Source organism: Balaenoptera borealis, assembly GCF_965194805.1.
Source record: "Balaenoptera borealis genome assembly, chromosome: 16".
NCBI lineage: Eukaryota > Metazoa > Chordata > Mammalia > Artiodactyla > Balaenopteridae > Balaenoptera > Balaenoptera borealis.
In genome coordinates, this window is record NC_138872.1 from 24,611,625 (window position 1) to 24,633,902 (window position 22,278).

A 22,278-nucleotide genomic window follows, 5' to 3' on the forward strand; every position below is an offset into this window, starting at 1 on the left:
AAGGAATTCATGGAAAAGACTCTGACAAGTACAGGTTTCTGGTAACTGACTGTACTGCTGAACTGAATGAATAAGCATTTTCAGAACTCTAATGAAAAACTGATGAACTCATAAAAGGGCTAACAAAAGATCAAGATGAAAAAAGAAATTAATTACATGGGACTGAGTGAACTGATGAGGATGATTATAATTTTTGTGACTTTCTGTTTGAATTAAAAAAAAAAAATCCCACAAGGAAAAAAAAAAACCAAACTATTGAACCACTATGTTATACACCTGAAACCAATATAATATTGTAAGTAAATTATACTTCAATTAAAAAAAGCCTAGGTGAAATATCAATATGTGTCAAGTGTAGAAAATGATATGTTTGGAATGTTTCATAATTTTAAAATTTGAATAAGTAAATAAAACCTTTTAATATATCCATAAAAGAAAATAGCAGCATATGTGCAATGACACTTAGTTTTGGGGGGACAATAGGGAGAGGCAGGGACTGGAAAACTGGAGAACACATGCTCTGGCAAGAAGAGGCATCTAGTACTTAAACTTAGTGTCTATTAACTTTGCCCTCTGGGAATAAGGTCTCAATGTTGCCAATTTTTTCAGTTTTTCAAAGAGGCCTGAAATCTGTTTCTAAATTTTTAAGTGTTGACAATTAATTTTTTTAAATTAATTTTTATTGGAGTATAGTTGCTTTACAATGTTGTGTTAGTTTCTTTGGTACAGCAAAGTGAATCAGTTAGACGTATACATATATCCCCTCTTTTTTAGATTTCCTTCCCATTTAGGTCACCACAGAGCGCTGAGTAGAGTTCCCTGTGCTATACAGTAGGTTCTCATTAGTTATCTATTTTATGACAATTAATTTTTAAAAGTTTTAAACACTGTGGTCAAACAAAACAATTAATGAGAGATTTAGCTGATGGGCTACAGATTGGGAACACTTGCTGTAGACCCAACTACTTCCCTCTCACCTGGAGGCCATACGGTATGGAACAACTCAAAGTATATAATCTTCTCATCTTTTTCCTCCAGGAAAACTTCTGCAACTACCTTACCCTTATACTCTCCAAATTTTACTGTAATCCATTACTGATTTAAAATATATGTAGAATTAGACTACTTTCCTTCACATCTACTTCTACTATCATAGTCCAAAATCACCATTAGGTAAGTCAGATCATGTCATTCCTCTGCTCAAAATGCAAGTCCTCACACTGGCCTACTAGTTCCTACATGATCTATTCCCTCATTACCTCTTTGTCCTCAAGTACTCCCATTCTCTCTTCCTCTCCCTCTCTCTCTCTGTTCCAGCCACACAGCCTCCACACTGTTTGGCAAGAACACCAAGCACACTTTGCCTCAGAGCTTTTGCCCTCTACTTGAGCATTCTTCCCCCAGATAGCCACATGACTTATTCCCTATCTTTGAGTTATTGCTCAAATGTTGGCTTCTCAGTGAGGTCATCCTTGACCACTCCATATAAAAGAGCACTTCTGGTCCACCCCGCAGCCCCAGGTGCTCCAAGGTAACATCTTCCATGAAGTCTTCCCTAGTTTCTCTTTTTCCCCACCTACCTCAAAGCTGAAAGTTCTTTCTTCCTTCCGAGTCCCTTTATCTCACTTTCCTTGTGATCTATTGGTTTACCTTGTATTGCATTTATTGGGGCCTTAAATTTCCCCTTATACCCTGGGTTCTTGAAGGGCAGGGATCATGTCTTCTTCGTTTCTGTCTCCTCTAAGCACAGTAGGCACAGTAAGTACTTAAGGTTCATGGTCAAATAATTGAAAAACTTATGATTGATTAATGACAGGGAATACTAGAGCTCTCCTCTTAATATGAGAAGGATAGTCATTGGATTGGAGATTTTAGTTCCCTAGACTAGCAGAAAAGTAAGGCACAAGATAGGAGGAAAAAGCTGAGGAAAAAAATAGGTGGGGAAAACTGGGTTCTTCACAGAAGCATCAGAAGGCAGGATCTAACCTAGTGGGTTAGGTCTTCCAGAGGAGAAACATCCCGATGAGAGGAGTCAAACCTGTTATAAAAGGAAGACTGGACTGATCTGTTTAGCCTGGAGGTGAGAAGATACTGAGAGGCATGATAGTAAGTCTCAAATATCTGTATCCCTGTTGCCTCAACCCTAGCAGAAGCCACCTTCATCTCTTGCCTGGATGACCACAGTGGCCCCTAACTGGTCTTCCACTTCACTCTTGCCCCCTTCCAATCCACACATAAACCAAAATGACCTATTATAAACACAAACCAGACTACAGCACCTCCTGCTTAAAACCCTTTAGTGGCTTCCATTGCATGCAGAAGAAAATCCAAACTTTTACTATGCCTTGTATCTTCTTCAACTCATCTTATGTCATTGTCCCATTCTGCTTAATAGACTCCAAACACATTAGCCTTCTGACCGACAGAACATGCCATGTTCTTTTCCTATCTTTCTTGAACTCTTCGAATGGTTTGCTCTACCTCATGTTTCAGATCTCAGTTTAACTGTCACTTCCTAGTAAGGTTTTCCATGACCACCCCAAGTAGCATTAGTCCTTCCTGTTATTCTTCATCACAAAAGTGTTTATTTTTTTCATAGCATTTTTCTCAAGCTGTAATTATTTTATTATTTACTTACTTTTTTTTTTTTTTGCTAATTGTCTGTCTCCCCTACTAGACTGTAAGCTTCCTGAAGGCAGAGACCATTTTAGTCTTGTTCACTGCTGAACCCCCCGTACCTTGCAAGGAACCCTGTATATAGTAGATGCTCAATAAATACTTGCTGAATGAATGAACCTGAAGGATAATTATGGGAAAGAAGCAGACTAGCATTTTGTAATTATAAATGGAAGAGCTAGGTCAATTGGGAGAGTTCAATATAAGGAAAGCCTTTCTAAATGTCAGAGCTGTCCAGAAGCATAGGAGTGTGCAGGTTGGACCAGGGAAACCCTGACATCTACCTGATCATTCTTGAGGGAGTGGGGTCCTTGGAATTTTCATTTTATAAGCAACCATGTGATTCATGTTCAGTGAAGTTTGAGATGACCTTTAAGGCCCTTCCAACTTTGAGATTCTTTGATTCTGTAAAATTAAGAAATAATGTGTTCTATGATCCATAAAGCACTGCACAAATGTGAAGCACTTAGATATAAGTATACCCTCAAGTCATTTTCCCTTTCACCAAGGGAGCAGGGAGTGGGAGCAACATAACTTGACCAATTAGCAGCTTAATATTCCCTCTGGGTACTCCTGGCTGAACAGGGAAAAAGGCTGGAGGAGGAGGTGGAAGGAGGCAAATACCAAAGACTGAATCATAAATCACTTAGAATGCCAGAGGAGGATAGGGCTTTTGATGTTCACCACCCTTATTTACAGATGAGAAACCTAATGCACAGATGGGAAGTGATGGCCTCGAAGTTACTTAGCACATTAGTAGCAGCATTATTCTAAAGCAGAGCTATCCAGTATGGTAGCCACAAGCCACATATAGCTATTGAACACTTGAAATATGGTGGAGGAACTGAATTTTAATTTAATTTAATTTAATCTATTTTAAATATTAACAGTCACCCGTGGCTAGCTCTAGAGTCTATATGTCTCTAGTTCAGGGTATTCTCCTGCTAAATGACATGGCCTCCAAAAGGGCAATGTTGTTTCCAAAACCAGAATTAGCATAAAAAAGAAAATCAAAGTGTAGGAGTCCTGAGAACTGTGGGGTTAAAGTCCACCAAATGTGGATTTTAGTATAGCTATGATCACCCAAGAGAATTGAAAACATACATCCATACAAAAACTTGTACACAAAGTTTGTAGCAGCATTATTCATGATATCAAAAAGTGAAAACAATCCAAATATACATCAACTGAAGAACGGATAAATAAAATATGGTATATCCATACAATGGAGTATTATTCTGCATAAAAAGTAATGAAGTACTGATACATGCTACAACATGGATGAACCTTGACAAGATTATGCTAAGTGAAAGAAGCTAGACACAAAAGACCACATATTGTATGATTCTATTCATGTGAAATGTGCAGAAGAGCCAAAGCCATAGAGACAAAAAGTAGATTAGTGGTTGCCTAGGGCTGAGGCAAGAAAAGTTGGAAGAAAATGAAGAGTGATTGCTAATGAGTATGCGGTTTCTTTTTGGGGTGGTGAAAATGTTCTAAAATTGATTGTGATGATGGTTGCACAACTCTTTGAATATGCCAAAAGTCACTGAATTGTACTTTAAATGGGTAAATTATATGCTATGAATTATATCTGAAAAATTTTTAAACTTACTGTGGTTTTGATTAGAATTGCAAAAAGCACACAGATTAATTTGGGAAAAAAAGCAGACATCTATACAAATCATCCTTTCCTCAAAGATTGTACCATAGCACTATTCATTCATTCATTCATACTGTTCATTCATTCATACTGTTCATTCATTCATACTGTTCATTCATTCATACTGTTCATTCATTCATACTGTTCATTCATTCATACTGTCTCTTTCTATTTGCCTAAAGACTTGGCACTTATTTGTTTTGTTTTTAGCATTATAGTCATATGTATACACCTGTTTCCCTCACTGGATTGTGAGTTCCTTAAAGGCAGGCAGGACATCCTTTTATCTGTTTCCTCCTCAGTGCCTAGCACAAAGTTTGACACACAGTGGGCACTTAATACATAATTGTGAAATGAATGGATAAAAGTATGAACAAATAAACTCTGCTTACATGATCACCCAGATCTAGGCTGATCAGAGAGAGAAAACATGGAAGGAAAGAGGGGATAATAGAGGATACAAATGAAGAAGACAGATGCTAAACAGGCAGCAGGAAACAGACACAGAGGAAAAATATTTAAAACTTATGGAATGGGATTTGGAAACATATCAAGAAGAGTTTCTTGAGCCCCTACAGTGGGCTCAGTTCTGGACTCTATGCCATAGAAGAGACTGGAAGAAGCCCTTGGATATGCGGTTCAGGCTGTGGGACACGTGCTTTGCAGTTTGAGCTATAATTACACCCTGTTCTCCTGCCAGCTATTTTCAGGCTTTGCTCCAGAGACCTTGTGCCTGTTCCCCCTGGCCAAAGTGGCTTTGGTGACAGTTGGATTCCACACATCTTCTCTGTTGAGAAGGCAGACCTGGACCAGTATAGAAGGTAACCCTTTTCCCGTTGCCTACATGCCTGCTTACAGTAGGGAAATCATACACATTCATTCCTACCATCCAGTTGTTCCTGGATGGAACAACTATGCTAGCCTTCCTCAAAACAAGCGAATGAGGGCAGCCCTCTTAGCTCCTTTATTATCACAGCATTTGGAATGCTGCCTTAAACAGGAATATGCCTGGGTTAGAAAAAGAAAGTGGGATGAACAGCCAGGAACAACATACTACATGTACATCAAGTCTCTCAAGTATAACAGACACATGCAAAAATATTCACTTCAATGGTTCTTTGTTATTTAGGTAGATATCATAGTTTAAATCAGTAGTTCTCAAGCTAGAGTACTCTATTCCTGTAAGTACCTGAGCAGGAAAAGTTTTAAGAGAATAAGTGTCCAGAGACTCAACTTTCATATGTAATCTTTCCTAACATTGATCTAAGTTGGCTCTCCTTTCCCACTTTCTTTCTCCCACTTTATAAAAAAATGCCATCTCTCTCTCTCTTATCCCAAACCTTATTATGCCTATACAATGCTGAGGTTAAAAAAAAACCTCCAGAGTGCCAAACAAAGGGACAGTTTGAAAATGCATAACTTCAGAGGGAGAGCCCCAAGAAAGCAAATCAGAGAGCTTCCATAAGAAATCAATATTGAAAGGAGCAACATCTTAATTGACAAACTCATGGCAAGTCTACTTGCCTTATTTCTCCTAGAATTATAATTCAGAAGTTAAATAGTTATCACAGGTCATATATTAGCATAACTGTTTTAACTGAAAAAGAAGTTAGGCATTTTCTAACAAAGTAAATCTGATTTGGCTATGTTGACAGTGAGAACTGGCTGTTCAAATTAGGTAATATGATAAACATCTTCTATAAATTATATGAGCTAAATTTGCAGTTTCAAGATTTTGAAAAAGATATATAAAATATATACATGTATACAATAAAAAACACATTGGAAATTAAATTCTTCGCAATTATTTAATATTACAATAAAATGTTTAAATGTGACCTTTAAAATGTGTGAAGAGCTACATAATTTTTCAAAATTCTTTTAGGCATTAGATTACTAATCGAATTATTTTTCAAAGACACCCTGTCACTGCCCACCACATCAGAAACATCTGAGGAGGTTTTAAAAATACAAGTCAGAAGTCTTACCCTCTGAAAATTCTGATTCAATAGGCTGGGTGGGGTCCAGGGATCTGGATTATTAACAAGATCCTCAGGTAATTATTTGGAGTCACCAGACCTAGATTATTGTTTACCCCTAATTCAATGTATGAATTTGCACAAAATTTCCCCTCTTTTCTGAGCCTCTGTTTTCTTCTCTGTAAAGTATAAGATGGGAGGAAGGAGTCAAGAAGAGGGGGATAATCACTAATGTATCTTAGACTCCTTGATTATCATTTCTTCGTTTCAGAGGCAGGAGAATGGGTCTTAAAAGTCAGTTTCAGAGAAATGAGATTTTACTTGGGAAAAAAAAAAAAAAGAACAAACTTAGCTGAGGTAGATAACAAATAAATAAAAATAATGAAACCTGTATGCCTGCCTTGCCGGTTTTTGTGTAGATCAAATAAGAATCCAGCTAATTCATTACACGAGTACAGTTCCCTCACCTGATCTTCACAGCTACTTTTGCAGTAGGTAGAACATGTATTATTATCCCTGTTTTAAAGATACAAGAAATCCAGAGGACATGGATTGCCAAGGCCACACAAGGAGAATTCAGGAGAAATCTGTAACTAGGTTCCAGGTTTCTGACTTCCAGGCTAGTATTTGTTCCACTATACCAATTTGGATTATACCTAAATGAACATGGAGAAGCCTCTCTCCTAAGAATCTCCAGGAGTACTGTGAAGAAGCAGAGAAGACTCCCATCCACTTTGAGCTTTAGCCTATGGTCAAGATCATACCCACCAAGATCTCTTCAGTATTCTGAAGATTTTGAAAGATCCAAAACCTCAGGCAAGGAAGCCCACATATGTCTATATTCACAGTCCTTGGCAATCAATGCCCAAGTGTCACAGGAGCACTTGTACACCTATTTGCTCCTAGAGACATGTCCCCACTCCCCCTGGAAATAAGGAAAAACACATTATCCCCAACATTTCCTTCCTAAATAAAATTCTGGCTCACAAGTAAAAATCTTGCCCTCATCAGGTTGTGAGCTCCGTGAGGACAAGGACCAGATTTCTCATGCTTATTGCTACATTCTTTGTACTTTGTACAGTGCCTGGCACATTTCTATAAATATCTACAAAATTAATTTTTTTAAAACCTGCTGTTAGAAGCTAGTGGATTGTCCGTGGAGCATGACTATCCATAAGTTGAACCCTTACCTGACCATAAGTTGCATTTACCTGGCATATATGAAAATTAACTCAAAATGGATCAAGGACCTAAATGTAAGACCTAAAACAATAAAAGTCAGAGGAAAAAAGAATCTAACAACAACAACTCTGCTGCTAGAAGCTAATGGATTGTCTGTGGAGCATAGCTGTCCATACAAAAAAATTAGGTTTCTGTCAGTTTGGATGTCATATAAGACAAAACGGAAACAGACTCACACATGCAGAGAACAAACTAGTGTTACCTTGGGGGGAAAGGGGTGGGGAGAGGAGCAAAATATGTGAAGGGGATTAGGAGATACAAACTACTAGATGTAAAATAAATAAGCTACAAGGATGTAATGTTCAGCACAGGGAATACAGTCAATATTTTAATAACTTTATTTGGAGTATAATCCATAAAAATATCAAACTACAATATTGTAGTTTGAACACTTGAAACTAATATAATAAGTCAACTACACCTCAATAATAATAAGAAGAATAAAAAAGATAAGACAGTAATCCTCAAGAGTAGCTGAAACTAAAGTTCAACAAGGGGCCTGTCTGACTACTCATCTGGATAGATTTCCATGTATTAAAACATGGTCAAAAAAGAAACAAACACTGGTTTCAAAAATAAGCCTCTCATCAAAAGTCAATCAGAGGACTTCCCTGGTGGCGCAGTGGTTAAGAATCTACCTGCCAATGCAGGGGAAATGGGTTCAAGCCTTGGTCCAGGAAGATCCCACATGCCACGGAGCAACTAAGCCCGTGCGCCACAACTGCTGAGCCTGCGCTCTAGAGCCCATGAGCCACAACTACTGAGCCCGTGTGCCACAACTACTGAAGCCCGTGTGCCTAGAGCCCGTGCTCCACAACAAGAGAAGCAACCACAATGAGAAGCCCCCACACCGCAATGAAGAGTAGCCCCTGCTCACCACAACTAGAGAAAGCCCGCGTGCAGCAACAAAGACCCAAAACATCCAAAAATAAAAATTAATTAATTAATTAAAAAAATACAAAGTATACAATTCAATTAAAAAAAATCAATCAGAAATGCATGTGTTGATATGCTACAGAAACGTTTCCTGCAAGGACAACTCTATGTTATGTATTCCAGGGCAAATAAATAAATAATGATTCTCTAGTAAAACCATAAGGCTTTTAATAAATACATCAGACCTTAGAACCCTAGATGAGAGCTGTTCTCAAAGCCTTACATCCCAACTAAAGCTCTCTCATTCCTGGGCAAGAATGCTACAATGACAGGGAAACAAATAGACAGGGAAAGAGCTCTGGATTAGGAGTCAGGAAAACTAGATTTTTAGGTCAAGCTTCACTACCTTTCACAGTGTGAGAGCTTTTGCAAATTACTTCACTTCTCTGGGTCTCAGTTGCCTCAACTGTAAATGAGTGGAATATTTCATTAAATGTGCTTTCTAAGTCTGGATTTTATTATTCATTCTGGCTGAGAGCAAGAAAGAGAGTCGGAAAGGGAGAATCGGGAAAAGCTTCACAAGAAGATGGCATTTCAAATGGTTCTTAAAGAACAAGCAAGGTTTAGATTGGCCCAGAAAAGGAACAGACCAATTCAGGGAGAAAGGAACAAGGTTGGCTTAGATGCAGAAGTGGGAAAACACAGGCCAGTCTACAGGCCAGTGACAATCCTAAATACTAGTATTTTCATCTATCAGTTGTGTTTTTTCATAAAGTTAATTTATTTGATATAAAGGACTATACTTTTTGCTGTTATGTCTTGCCTATTCTTATGCAGTTAAATTATTTTTAATTGAGTGATAGTGACATAAGTTGATATTTGCAGTTTGAAAAATATCCTTACTTCATAAAATTTTAAATTGGCAACTCTTTGGGGGTCTCTGTTGAAAAATTCATAAAATTTCAAAAAATCTCGGACTTCCCCAGTGGCGCAGTGGTTAAGTATCCACCTGCCAATGCAGGGGACACGGGTTCGAGCCCTGGCCCAGGAAGATCCCACATGCCACAGAGCAACTAAGCCCGTGCGCCACAACTACCGAACCTGCGCTCTAGAGCCCGTGAGCCACAACTACTGAAGCCCGTGTGCCTAGAGCCCGTGCTCCGCAACAAAGAGAAGCCACCGCAATGAGAAGCCCGCGCACCACAACGAAGAGAAGCCCCCGCTCGCTGCAACTAGAGAAAGCCCGTGCGCAGCAACGAAGACCCAACACAGTCAAAACTAAATTAATTAAATAAATTTTTTTTAAATTATATTAAAAAACTATTTTAAAAAAAAGATTGAAAAGCTAGAATGTCAAGGCCATGAAAATCAAGAAAAGACTAAGGGACTATTCTAGATTGAAGAAGACTAAAAAGACATGACAACTACATGTCATGTTTAATTGTGAACTGGATCCTTCTGCCATTAAGGACATTATTAGGACAACTGGCAAAACTTCAGTGGAGTCTGAGGATTAGATAGTAGTGGTGTATTAGTGTTGATTTCCTGATTTTGATAGTTGTATTATGGTTATATAGGAGAAAGTCCTTGTTGGAAATACACACTATTCAAGGTCTGCATCTTACTCTCAAATGGTTCAAGAAAAAAGTTACTTGTATTGTACTTGCAACTTGCCTTTTTTTCCTTTTTTTTCTTTAAGTGTTGATCCTGTTTTATTATCTGACTAGATAATTAGACAATCCACCAGTTGTAGGGGATGGAGGAGCTTAAACTTGCTATTGTTATTGCCAGCTCCAGCCCCACCCTGGCCCTTCTTGGCATTTCTTCCTCTTTGTGAGGCCTCCCGGTAAGGCGAGAAGAGGGAAAATACAGAAGTCCTTCTGCGAGTCCTGGCAGACAATGAAGGACACATGTTCACTCCCTGCTTACAAACCCTGATATGGTGCTGGCAGATCAGCACTCAGGCATGGTGGATACGCTTGGCCAAGGCAAGTTTGAAGACCTCCCCAAAAAATCCTTGATTTTCAGGCCCAGGTAATCCAGCTTTACCTTGACCTCGTACAGCACCTGGATGCAGGTGAGTCACTGCAGCAGGGTGTTGCTTTCAAATAGAGGCGTTCAGCAGCGGCTCTTGGCCAGAGTAAAGTTGACCCTCCAGACCTCATGTTTGTTCAGAGCCCATATTCGCTGATTAGCTTCAGCTCTTGGTTGAAGTGGGATTTAAAAGGTCTCAGGGGGGTCACACACGTTTTGCTACAGACACAGCACCAGGCCACTGGCATGTCAGCTCCACTCTCCTGTCTCTACCTAAGCACAGGCCCCAGTAACTGAGGAAGAGCTATACTTGTAACTTTTCTATAAATTTAAGAATGTTTCAAAACTTTAAAGATTCATAATATAGACTAGAGAGGGCTCATATATATAGGGCCGCAAATGCTTAGTTTAAATTTTATTCTGTAGGTAAGGAAAAGTCAGAGAGGTTCCTAGACTAAAGGCTCTTCCTCCACCTCAAAACTTTTTACCTACTAAACTCCCAAGCCACAGAGGACTGGAAATGGACGATCTTTGCCAGAGTGGCCACCCAATGATCAGAGCCTACTGCTCGCCAAATTAGGAAAGGGAATGAGAGGCTAGTCCTTACTCTCATAAACTTAAAATCTTTAATTGGAGAGTTCTAAACCACCCACCACATCAGGCCAATATTGGGAAACAGCAATCAAGGAGAACAAGAAAATGCAGAAGTAGGAAATCACCAAAGGAATTCAAAAGAAATAACTTAAGTGTGGTCAGTCATGAAACACTTCCTAGAAATGGTGGATTTTGAGCCAAGTTTGAGAAAAGAAGTTAAGTTCATCAGAGGAAAGAAGGACATTTTGTTAAGTATAGAAAAGTCATATGTGGCTGCCAGTCTTGAATCCTTCTGCCTAACAGTGCCCTTAGACATGTGTAATATGTATGAGTATTAGCACCACCTCATAGTAGTAAATCTTTTCAGTGTGTTTTCTTGTCTTTCATCTCAGCTAATCCTTGTAGCATTTTTTTTGAGATTGGGAGGACAAGATTTGCTATCCCCATTTGAAAGGTCAGAAAACTGAGGCTCAGAAGGGTGTCATCACTTGCCGAAGGTCATAAAGCAATGGTTGGGACCTCTGCCTGCAGATCCTCAGGTAGGCTTTCTGGGTTTTGGTTTTTGTTTTTTTTAATATATACATGATCAAGAGAGTGATCTTTTCAAAATATAACTCTGATATGTCATATCTCTACTTGAAATTCTTCATTGGCTACCTAGCACTTGCCACAATTGCAATTTTACATCTCTGTGTATGAAACACAAATTTCATATGATCCTCCCCCAAAGCTTCTCCTCCCAGTTTCTTCTCCAATTCAACTAATGGAAATTCCATTTTTCCAGTGCTCAGACAAAAAAACCTTTGTTTCTTGACTCCATTCTCTTATACCCCACATCAAGTTCATCAGCAAATCCTATTGGCTCTGCCTTCAAAATATTCCAAAATCTGGGGAATTCCCTGGTGGTCCAGTGGTTAGGACTCCATGCTCTCACTTATGAGGGCCCAGGTTCAATCCCTGGTGTCTCAGGGAACTGAGATCCCACGAGTCACACAGCGTGGCCAAAAAAATAAAAATAAAAAATCTGACCACTTTTCACAGCTTCTACTGTTGTCTCCATTATCATATCTTATCTGAACTGTTGTCAGTGCCCCCTTACTGGTCCCCTTGCTATTGCCCTGTGCCTCCCACTCACTATTCTCAAGGTAGTATGCAGACTATATATAGTAGATATTCAGTTTAAAAAAGTTTAATGAATGGATGAATGAACACATCTCAGCTAAGGAAAGGATGTTATTTCTTTGAGGTTTGCCCTTTAATGTGTTTAGCCTTATAAATTATCATTATAAATTGCAGTCAGCATTTCTAAAGCCAGCCCTAAACCATCTAAGTAAACTACTGGCTAGATAAGTGACAGATTGTCAAAGAAGCTAAGTCTGTGAAGTAGAAGCATAGTGTTTATAACAAAGAATGTAAGTGTTCTTCTGTCCAGAACAAGTTACAACTGCTATGTGATCTGGCGAAGTCACTTCCACTCTCTGAGCCTTAAGTTCCTCATCTGCCAAGTGTTCTTGTGAACCATACCTAGGTTCAAAAAAACAAGGGAACAATTATACACGTACAACACAGAGGAGACATAGTTTATTACTAGAATAAATAGAAAAGTCTTAGGCATTATGGGAGATTGTAAATTGAGTGGTAGAAAGCGGCTGTCAATGGGGCTAATGTAAGGTCAGAGCAAAGAATGGTGATAATTCCCCGTCCAGGGCATACCATAGGTAGAATACTTAGTAAGTGATATTGGCCAACTAGAGTTATGTATACAGGAGACCAACATGCATGATGAAGGAGTTGTTCAAGAAACTATATCATACAAGGAACCTGGGAATGTGGACTCAGGACTACCTCATCCATAAAACAAGAGCACTGACCAGATCAGGGGTTTTCAAACTGAGTTCTGCAAATCCCTAGAGGTTCCACACACAGATCTCACAGGGACCACAGTGACAAGGTAAAGAAACCAACAGAATGTAGCTCTGGTCCTCCAATCTATGCTTCAACCAGATCAGCTCTGCTTTTTTCCTGTTTTAGGAATGAGGCTTTGGCATAATGATAAAAATAGCTAACATACTGTTTGCCAAGCACTAAGCCCTTTACACAGATTATTCCAATTATTCCTCACACCAGTCTAGGAACCGTTATTTTATTTTTTATTTTTTTGGCTGTGTTGGGTCTTTGTTGCTGTGCGCAGGCTTTCTCTAGTTGCGGCGAGAGGGGGATACTCTTCGTTGGGGTGCGTGGGCTTCTCATGCGGTGGCTTCTCTTGTTGTGGAGCACGGGCTCTAGGCAGGCAAGCTTCAGTAGTTGCAGCACACGGGCTTCAGTAGTTGTGGTGGTGGGCTCAGTATTTGCGGTGCACAGGCTTCAGTAGTTGTGGCTCGCAGGCTCTAGAGCACAGGCTCAGTAGTTGTGGTGCACAGGCTTAGCTGCTCCGTGGCATGTGGGATCTTCCCCGACCAGGGATCAAACTCATGTCCCCTGCGTTGGCAGGCAGATTCTTAACCACTGCACCACCAGGGAAGTCCCTAGGAACTATTATTGTTCCCATTTTACACATGGGAAAACTTAGGTTTAAAAAGGTAAGGCAATTTGCTCAACTTGTGGGAGTAGTTACTGAAACACAAGCATAGTCCAGATCCTGTCAATCACTATACATATAATATTATATTTGAATAAAAGGATTCTAATGCTTTTAGAAAACTGAAAATTACTGAACTAGATGATCTTCAAGGCATCTTCTAGATTTAGATTTCTATAATTCTACATTCAGCCTGGCAAAGGGATACTGCCCTCAAATACCTGAAGGGATGTCTTGTGGAGAAAAGAATGGGATTATTCTATGTGGCCCCAGAGCACAGAACTAAGACCAAGGGAAGAGGATAGAATGGGGATAAAGTTATACAGAGGTAATATATCTAAGAACTTTGTAACAGAGCTGCCTAACAATGGGATAGGTATTGTGTGAACTCTGTGGTCTTGGTAGTGTTCCAGAATCAGAATGATCACTTATGAGAATTGTTGGGGATGGAGATACTGGGGCTACAACTCCTGATTTGTACAGGAAGTGGACCTCAAAGGTCTGGGAGTGAGAGTCTCAAATTCTCACAGAGGTTCAAGGTATCAGACGCTAGGAATCATTACCAGTGACCAAACTCTCCCATACCAAATCCAGGAAAAGGCAGAAGGCCCATCTTCAGCTCCAAGCCTTCTGTACTTATTGTTGTAAATGTGAGGCTTCCCTAAGGCAAGAACCCATGCTCCCACCTAACTACCTGCTCTCTTCAAAGGACAAGAGGCCAGTACTGGCTTCCTCCCCTTCCCCCAACCTCTCCTAGCTGCCTTGCCACTGCAGTTCCCTACATTTGTGATAGAAATTCTGAAGGTCAGTGACAGAAGTAACTTTAGCAAGTATCCTGTTCACCCCAGACAGTTTACCAGTGAGATAAAGAAGGCTCAGAAAAAGGGCATTATCTAAAGCCATTCTCCTCATTAAATATTTACTTAATACGCCGGTATAAGAAGTCAGCCCAGACACAAACTCAGGTAGCTGACATGGCTCAGGACACTGAGTCAGGCCTCAAGACAGTCTCCATTTATTACACACTTATTATTACATATGTTAGTACATATAATAATGTATAACATATACTATTATTATTATAATACATTTATTATTCATATCCCACCTACTTCCAAAAAGTGACTAGTGACTTGGACAGCACAGCCTACTTGTTTCATTTTCATCACTTTAGGGAGTGGCTCTTTAAGGCATCAAGAGTCTGAAACTCAGGGGAAGTGAGAGAAGAAAATTAGAGATCCACCTTAAACATGAAATCCTCCAGTCCTCCTCCACAATCTGCCTGCCTGATTCAAGTGGAGAAAGACTGTTCCCAGCAATAGTTATTTCCCCACATATCTCCCATTAGTTTAAAGCGTTTATGCTAAAGTGTTCATATTACCAGACAAGGGGATCAGATTCTCTTCCTCAGCTTCTTCATCCCTTCTAAAATCCTCCTCTTCCTTCATCATCTCAACAGAAGCCCAGCCTGCCTACTGAGTCACCATAGAGTCACTACAGGTTGCAACAGAACTTCTAAAAAGGACTTCCTCTTCAGAAACAATCATAGAATCCTGAAACGTCAGTGTCGGAAGGGACCTTGCAGAGTATCAGTAGTTCATCTCCCACCACTCCCACAAAGGGAAGGCCCAGAGAGGGGAAGAGAGTGGTCTGAGGCCATCTTCTTTCTCAAATGAGTGTTTTTCCTTAGCAAGTACAGTTGACCCTAGAACAACGTAGGGGTTAATCTGCATATAACTTACAGTTGCCTCTCCATATCCTTGATTCCTCCATATCTGCTGATTTAACCAACCACAGACCATGCAGTACTGTAGTATTTACTGTTGAAAAATATCTGCATATAAGTGGACCATGCAGTTCAAACCCACATTGTTCAAGGGTCAAATGGTATATCTGAATAAGTAAATACACTATTGTGAAACCAGTGGAGATATAGATGGAGGACAAAAAAGTCCCTCCCTTCCCATAGTGATCATCTAGTTCACTGAACTAGTGATCAACTAGTGATCATCTAGTTCACTGAAATGAACTCCAGAACATGGACCTAGATAATTAACAGAGTCCTTGGACATGAATGCTAAGACAACACACTCTAGGGCTCTGGTTTTCCATGTCACCTTGACCATCTTCTCCTTGTCAGACCATGGGCTTATCTCACCTCCCCAACCATCCCCACCTCCTCAAATACACACACTCACACATACCCCACCAGGATCTGGAGAGTTCTAAATATCATATTTTGGAATTCATACTCAGGAACATACAGGGATCCTGAGAGCAGAGCTTCTGTCCTAAGTCACCTGCTTCTCAGAAGTTTCTAAGGAAGGACTGAATAATAGTCAGAGCCTGTGGAGAGAGATTTCAGTGATTTCAGTTGAGGTTGAAGGGGGAGATGGTATAGAGATAATGATAGCCATAGGCAACCCAAAGCAAAAAGTAGAAGGAATGGACTATACCAAATATTTTGGGCTTTGGAGATTGGGTTCCTCTCCTGGAATAACCTAGAGACTGAGCAGCTCATATAAATCACCAGAATAATAGCCATCAACCACTCTTTCCACCCACTCCCCATAATCTCCCACCGTTTACTTAATCCCCCAATCTCCCACTGTTCGCCAGTATCCCTTTAACTCCTTGAGCTACCTCTAATATCCCTCACTGACTATCTCTCCCTGAATGACTTTTCTAATAACTTTGTTACTGATTTCCTTCTCACACATATACACATAAATCCCCACTAACACTTCTACCTGCCATGTTAGGGGGAAGAAAGTGCAAGAGAGGTTAAAACCAAAGTCTTGAGGGCAAATTTAGCCTCTGGATCGGATGACTGTGTGCCTCTGAAAGAGGTAAAGTGTTATATAGACTAAGGGAACCCTTGACTCTTCTCTCTCACTTTCTCTGTCTGTGCCCCCACCATCTACACACCCAGTTACCTATGTTGGTTTCTTTCCTCTAAATTACTCTAATATTTCATTGTTCAATTCCATTCCCACCAGCAATATCCCGGTTCTGGCATCTCTACCTTGAATAACAAAACTCTCAGTTCTCTGACTTTCCACTCTCACTTCCATATGAATCCAGATTAATCTTCCCAAACCCAGCTGTGACTGCATCATTCCCCTGCATAAAATCTTTTCATAGGTCTCCAAAAATAGTCAAGATGTCCCATTCCTGGACCTCATCCACTGCTGAAGATAACCTTGACTCCTCTTTCTCTCATTCCTCAAATCCAATCCAAGTCAGCAAATTCCATGGGCTCTTCACTCAAAATAGAGCCAGATTTTGACCACTTTTAACCACCTTCAAGCTACTACTAAAGTCTAAATCACCATCATTGTTCAGCTGGACTTCTATAATAGCCTCATAATTGATCTCCGTGCTTCTATTCTTGCCCTTCTACAGTCTATTCTCAACACAAAGACAGATTCTAAACATAAGTCAAATCATTTTCACTTCTATGCTCAAGATTGTCCAGTGGTTCCCCATTTCACTGTGAATAAAACCCAAAAGTCTTTCAAGGTTCTACACAATCTAGTGTCCTGCTGACTTCATTCCCTACTACTCTGTTTTTCTAGCTAATACTGCTTCAGGAACACTAACTTCCTAGCTAGTATTCAAACACCCCAGGTAGCAGAACACTCCCATCTCAGGGCCTTTGCACTTGCTCTTCCATGTACCTGGAATATTTCCCTTTCCCAACCCAGCTATGGGTATAACACTCTCCATTTCCTTCATATCTCTGCTCAAATGTCATCTTTATCAGAGAGTGCTTCCCTTATCAATCCCCATGCTTCACTGTCATTCCTTTTTCCTTAAACTGCTTTGTATTTTTCTATAGCACTTATCACTACCTGTCACTACCTGTCACATATTTATTGGTTTGTTTGTTTATTGTCTGTCTCCTTAAGCTGGAATATAACCTCCATGAGGGCAGAGAGTTTGTCTGTTTGTTCAGAATACTTCCTGGTACATAGTAAGTTCTTAATAAGTATTGAATGAATAAATTTTTCCCTGCATAAACCTTTTACTCTAGACAGACTTGGTCATCTCACTGTCCCAATATAATAATAATGGCGGCTAATATTTGAGTGCTTTCAATGTGCCAGGAATTGGACACATGGGTTTGTTAACCTTTTCAATACTGTTCAGTTGACAACTCCATGAGATAAAAACTATTTTTATCCACATTTCACAGTTGAGAAAACTGAGGCTCAAAGAGGTTAAGTAACTTGTGCAAAATCATAAAGCTAGTTAGTGGCAGAAACAGGACTCAAATTAGGTTAGTTTGACACCAAACACATTCTCCTAATTTTATGTTATACTGCCTCCCTGCAATGCTTTCTCCCTTCTGTGAACTATTTGTAAAAGTGGCTCTTTGCAATTTGACCCATAATTGCTTTCAGGCTGTTTCATGTAGGCCTGTCTGGTCTTCCCAATAGAATGTAAATCTATTTTACATTCATTAAAGGGTCTGGGCCATTTAAACCTGATGACACCATTTATTTTACATTTTTAAGCAAATTAATTTAAAGTTAATTTAACTAATATGACTAATTTCTCATTTCACTGGTCACAGCCAAGTACTGCACAGCTAGAATAATGAAGTACTGTTGACCCTTGAACAACACGGGTTTGAAATGCATGAATACATTTATATGCAGACTTTTTTCAATTGTAAATACTACAGTACTACATGATCCACTGTTGGTTGAATCTGTGAATGTGGAACCTCGGATACAGAGGCTATGGAGGGCCAGCTATAAATTACATGCAGATTGGATTGCGCAAGGGTTGGCACCTCTAACCCTCGAGTTGTTCAAGGGTCCACTGTAGTATCATATGGTAAAAAGAGAAGTTGACTAGGAGTGAGGATATCTGGAGATTAGTCTCAGCTCTCTCTCCAAGCAGGTTTATCACCCTTAAGCAAATCACTTAGCTTCTCTGATCCTTAATCTACCCATCTGTAAAGAGAGCTGGCCTAGATGGACGCTAAAACAGTCACTTCAAATTCTAAAAATACTGTTCTTCCATGAGTATTTACAATGTGTCAAGCCAAAACTAAAAGGCCAAATTCTTCCTTAATATTGTTCTATTTTGGCTTACTGGAGTACTTTCCTAAGAGCACTATTTCCTTTGTGGATTATTTCAGTATGTATATAAGATATGCCCTAAAACAAGAAGTGACCTAAAAATGTGGTTTTCTAATGCCATTATAGCTATCTAAATGCCTAGGTTGAAAAGAAAGTCATACTATGGCTCCATAAGAAGTATATCAACTGGAGCAAATCACTGAAAAGATGTCACTTTAAAAGCATTAATAAAAATTAGAGCGGGAAGAAGGTGGGCTCCAAGACAAAGGACAAAGGAGAAAAAGAGCACTTCATAGAATAAATTATATGATAGAGAGTTTGAAAAAAATTGAGTATATGATAAAGGCAAATAGTGCAAGAAAAATGGCAGGCGATTTTTAACTTCTGTGGAAAAAAGAAATCTTTACATAAAAGGAAATGCAACTGTGATAGATTATTCTAACATAAACACTGATTTTTAAATTAACTGAAAAACAGAGGTAAAATTATATTGAGAAGATAAGAGAAGGAAGCTGGAGGAGTATACAAGAACTGAATTCTCATCTATCATAAAAGGAAGTCAATACTTTCTAAAAAAAAAGATGAAGAAATAGCAGTGTAAGCATATTATTTTTAAAATATGGAGGTAAAAAAGGGAAGTAACCAAGTATCTGGCATGTTTGCACTTTACTTTCTTTTAACAAATGTGATTTATTTGTAGCTTGAGAATTGAATAATAATGGCCAGTGTGGTACTTGTCTCCACTCTTCTTACCCTTGTACCATGACACCTAACGTAGGGCTATGTACCCAATATCTTTAAAAATTCTTATTGGTTGAGTGACCAATGTAAAAATGAAGTGAAAATGTCTTGTTATAGAGTTACAGAATTTTGCACTGGAAGTATATGTAGAGGTTATATAATCGAGTGCTTCCCAAATTGGTGTTCCATGGAATACTGCTTCTTTTGATGTTAATAGCATGCTGCAAAATGTGTTTGGGGCTCAAATAAACTTTAGAAATCCCATGTTAAAATTAATCAGGTGTCTTTACTGTAGGACTTCTTGGAGTCTTTACTATATTAATATACATTGGGAATCCCACAAAGGTAATTTATTATGTAGTGCTTCTCAGTCTCATTTGTTTCATGAATCAAGAAGCCCCTGCTAATATGTCTAGTAGTTAGTGGTTCCTAGAACATTCTTGGGAGAACACTGATCTAATCTACTCCTTTCATTTTACAAATGTGGAAAGACAGGCTCTGTTCAGGTACGGATGGTAGGGGAACTAAAAAGAAGGGCCTCAGCATTCTGCAGCAATATCCAGTGATTGGACAACTCTGGCCTGTGTTTTTCAGTCTTTCATCCTGCACCTGAATTATTTCAAACCAGGCAACAAATTTAGACAAAAGCATCTCCTCTGCAAATCTTTAAAGGTTTTTTGATCCCTAAGGAACCTAGGAGGTGGGCCCAAGTGTCAGCTGGAGCTCAAGCATAAAGTCCCAGGGCAGGAGCTAAACAAAGTCTCAACAGGCATAATAGGCCATGACTTTCAGTGGCAAAGTGACCCCAAATTGAACAATGGTAATGTGATAACAGACCACTCACATATGTACGTTGTTTTCCAGTGAACAAATAAATGCTTTTACAATATCATATTTGATTCTCATAACAATCTAGTGATAAAGACAAGGGTAGAATTATTACCCCCATTTTATGAATGAGGAAACTGACTTACAGAGAGTTAAATGCCTTGCCTAGGGTTACACAGCAAGTGAATGGCACAGTTGGAATAAGAATCTGAGTTTCCTATCTCTCAGGTTAGGGCTTTTCTCAATATATCACACAAACTGGGCAAATTTTTACTGACTACCAATTTAATTCTTCCATGAAATACCAACGTGCTCCTATTGGCTTACTTAAAAAGAAATAGATCAATTCCCAAAGTGCTCATGGTTGGTGGCAGAAGCAACACTCCAATAACTGGAACGTCAAGATCCTATTTCAGGTTCAGTTTTGTAACACCTCCTCTAAGCTATGTTGCTAGGAGGAGGGGGGTCTCAGTTTCAGTTGGGGAGGCAGTGTGGCCTAGTGTTAAAAGCAAGGAATCAGACAGACTTGGGTTTGAATCCTGGCTCTACCAGTTACTCATGCTATGACCTTATTCACTATGAAGCACAGATGTGTGCTTCATTTCTTCAGCTATAAAATGGAGCAAAGAATACCTACTTTGCAAAGCTAAGTTGGGAGGCTAGTATAAGTAATTAAAAGGATAGTATAGTGTCATGGTTTAGAGTATAAACTCTGGAAATGTGCTACCGGGGTTTGAATCTTAGCCCTGCTTCTTACTAGTTGTATGACTTCAGATAAGTCATTTATCTACATCTCAGAATTTCAGTTTTCACATATGTAAAATGAGGAAAATAAATAATGTATTCTTAGTTGCTGTGAGCATCAAATATAGTAATATTTGCTAAGCACTTGAGCACAGTGTCTGGCATATAGCTCAATCAAAGGTAATGATGATAACAGTGGTAGTGGTAGTGAAAAATCCAATATCCATTTTTCTCCCAAAGCAAGAATGAGAAAGAAAGCTACTTAGTACTGTTTGCTTCCATTCACCCTCTCATCTTGTTCCTCTCCAAGTTGAGAACACTAGACTAGAAGTCAGGACACTTGGCTTTGAATGTCAATTCTGTCACATTCTAGTTATGTGATTTTAGGGAAGTCATTTAACTTACTTGAGGTATTTTTCCTCACCTGAGACATTAAGTTAAAGATACTTTGCTTATTCTTCTGGGTTGTTGTAAGCATCAAATGAATTCATGGATTTTTAAGGTACTTTGTCAACTATAAAACACTATATAAATGTGAGGATGACTTTTTATCTGCCACAGGCTATAAAATAGATGTTTTTACCAGTAAAAAGCAACTTTATCGCCAAGTTTTTTCTCGTAGACAATTCGATCCAGTACATTGTAGCAGATGTTGGTAGTTGCTCCTTTCATCCACTCGATAAAGATTTTCCCTTTAGTCACATCAAAGTTGTACTGGAGGAATGGACCAGGACATGGGGTCTTCCAGTAAAATTCCTTGGCAATGTCTCCCCAAAACTCTGCAACAGAAAAGGAAGCCCAGACATCACTTAGCTTCTCAGACATATTTATCCTCAGATGGCTTACCAGTCTATGCACAGGACCGAGTCACAACTTCTCTGCCCTGTACACTAGGACCTACCACCTGGGTCCCTCCTCTACCTACCTATCAAATCTTAACACCCACCACACTCCTAAACCACCTTCTATTCCCATGGGCTGAATCTTGACTCAAATTTCTTCCCTCCCTTCTCAAAACTGCCACTCCATTTTTCACCATCTATTTAAATTGTAGCCACAATGCCTAGTACGTTGTAGTCAATCAGTAAGTTTTTAAATGAACTAATTAAGTGAAAGGAAGAAATCCTTTACCCACAGAGCCTTCCATGACATAGAAGGCTTAATTTGTTCATTCACTCTCAGCAATTATTTAATGAGCATCTCTTTCTCCTACTACTACTTGCCCAAGTG

General features: G+C 39.3%; 1 protein-coding gene across 3 annotated transcripts in view; it reads right to left on the reverse strand.

The window, feature by feature from the left end:
- The window catches only part of ACSS2 (acyl-CoA synthetase short chain family member 2), a 46,580-nt gene that overhangs the window by 18,508 nt on the left and 5,794 nt on the right, over positions 1 to 22,278 (reverse strand). For all 3 annotated transcript variants that reach the window (XM_082358834.1, XM_082358833.1, XM_082358832.1), the window contains exon 2: positions 21,632 to 21,827. In XM_082358834.1, coding sequence (XP_082214960.1) covers positions 21,632 to 21,827 — 196 coding nt within the window. The remainder of the gene's footprint in view (positions 1 to 21,631; positions 21,828 to 22,278) is intronic.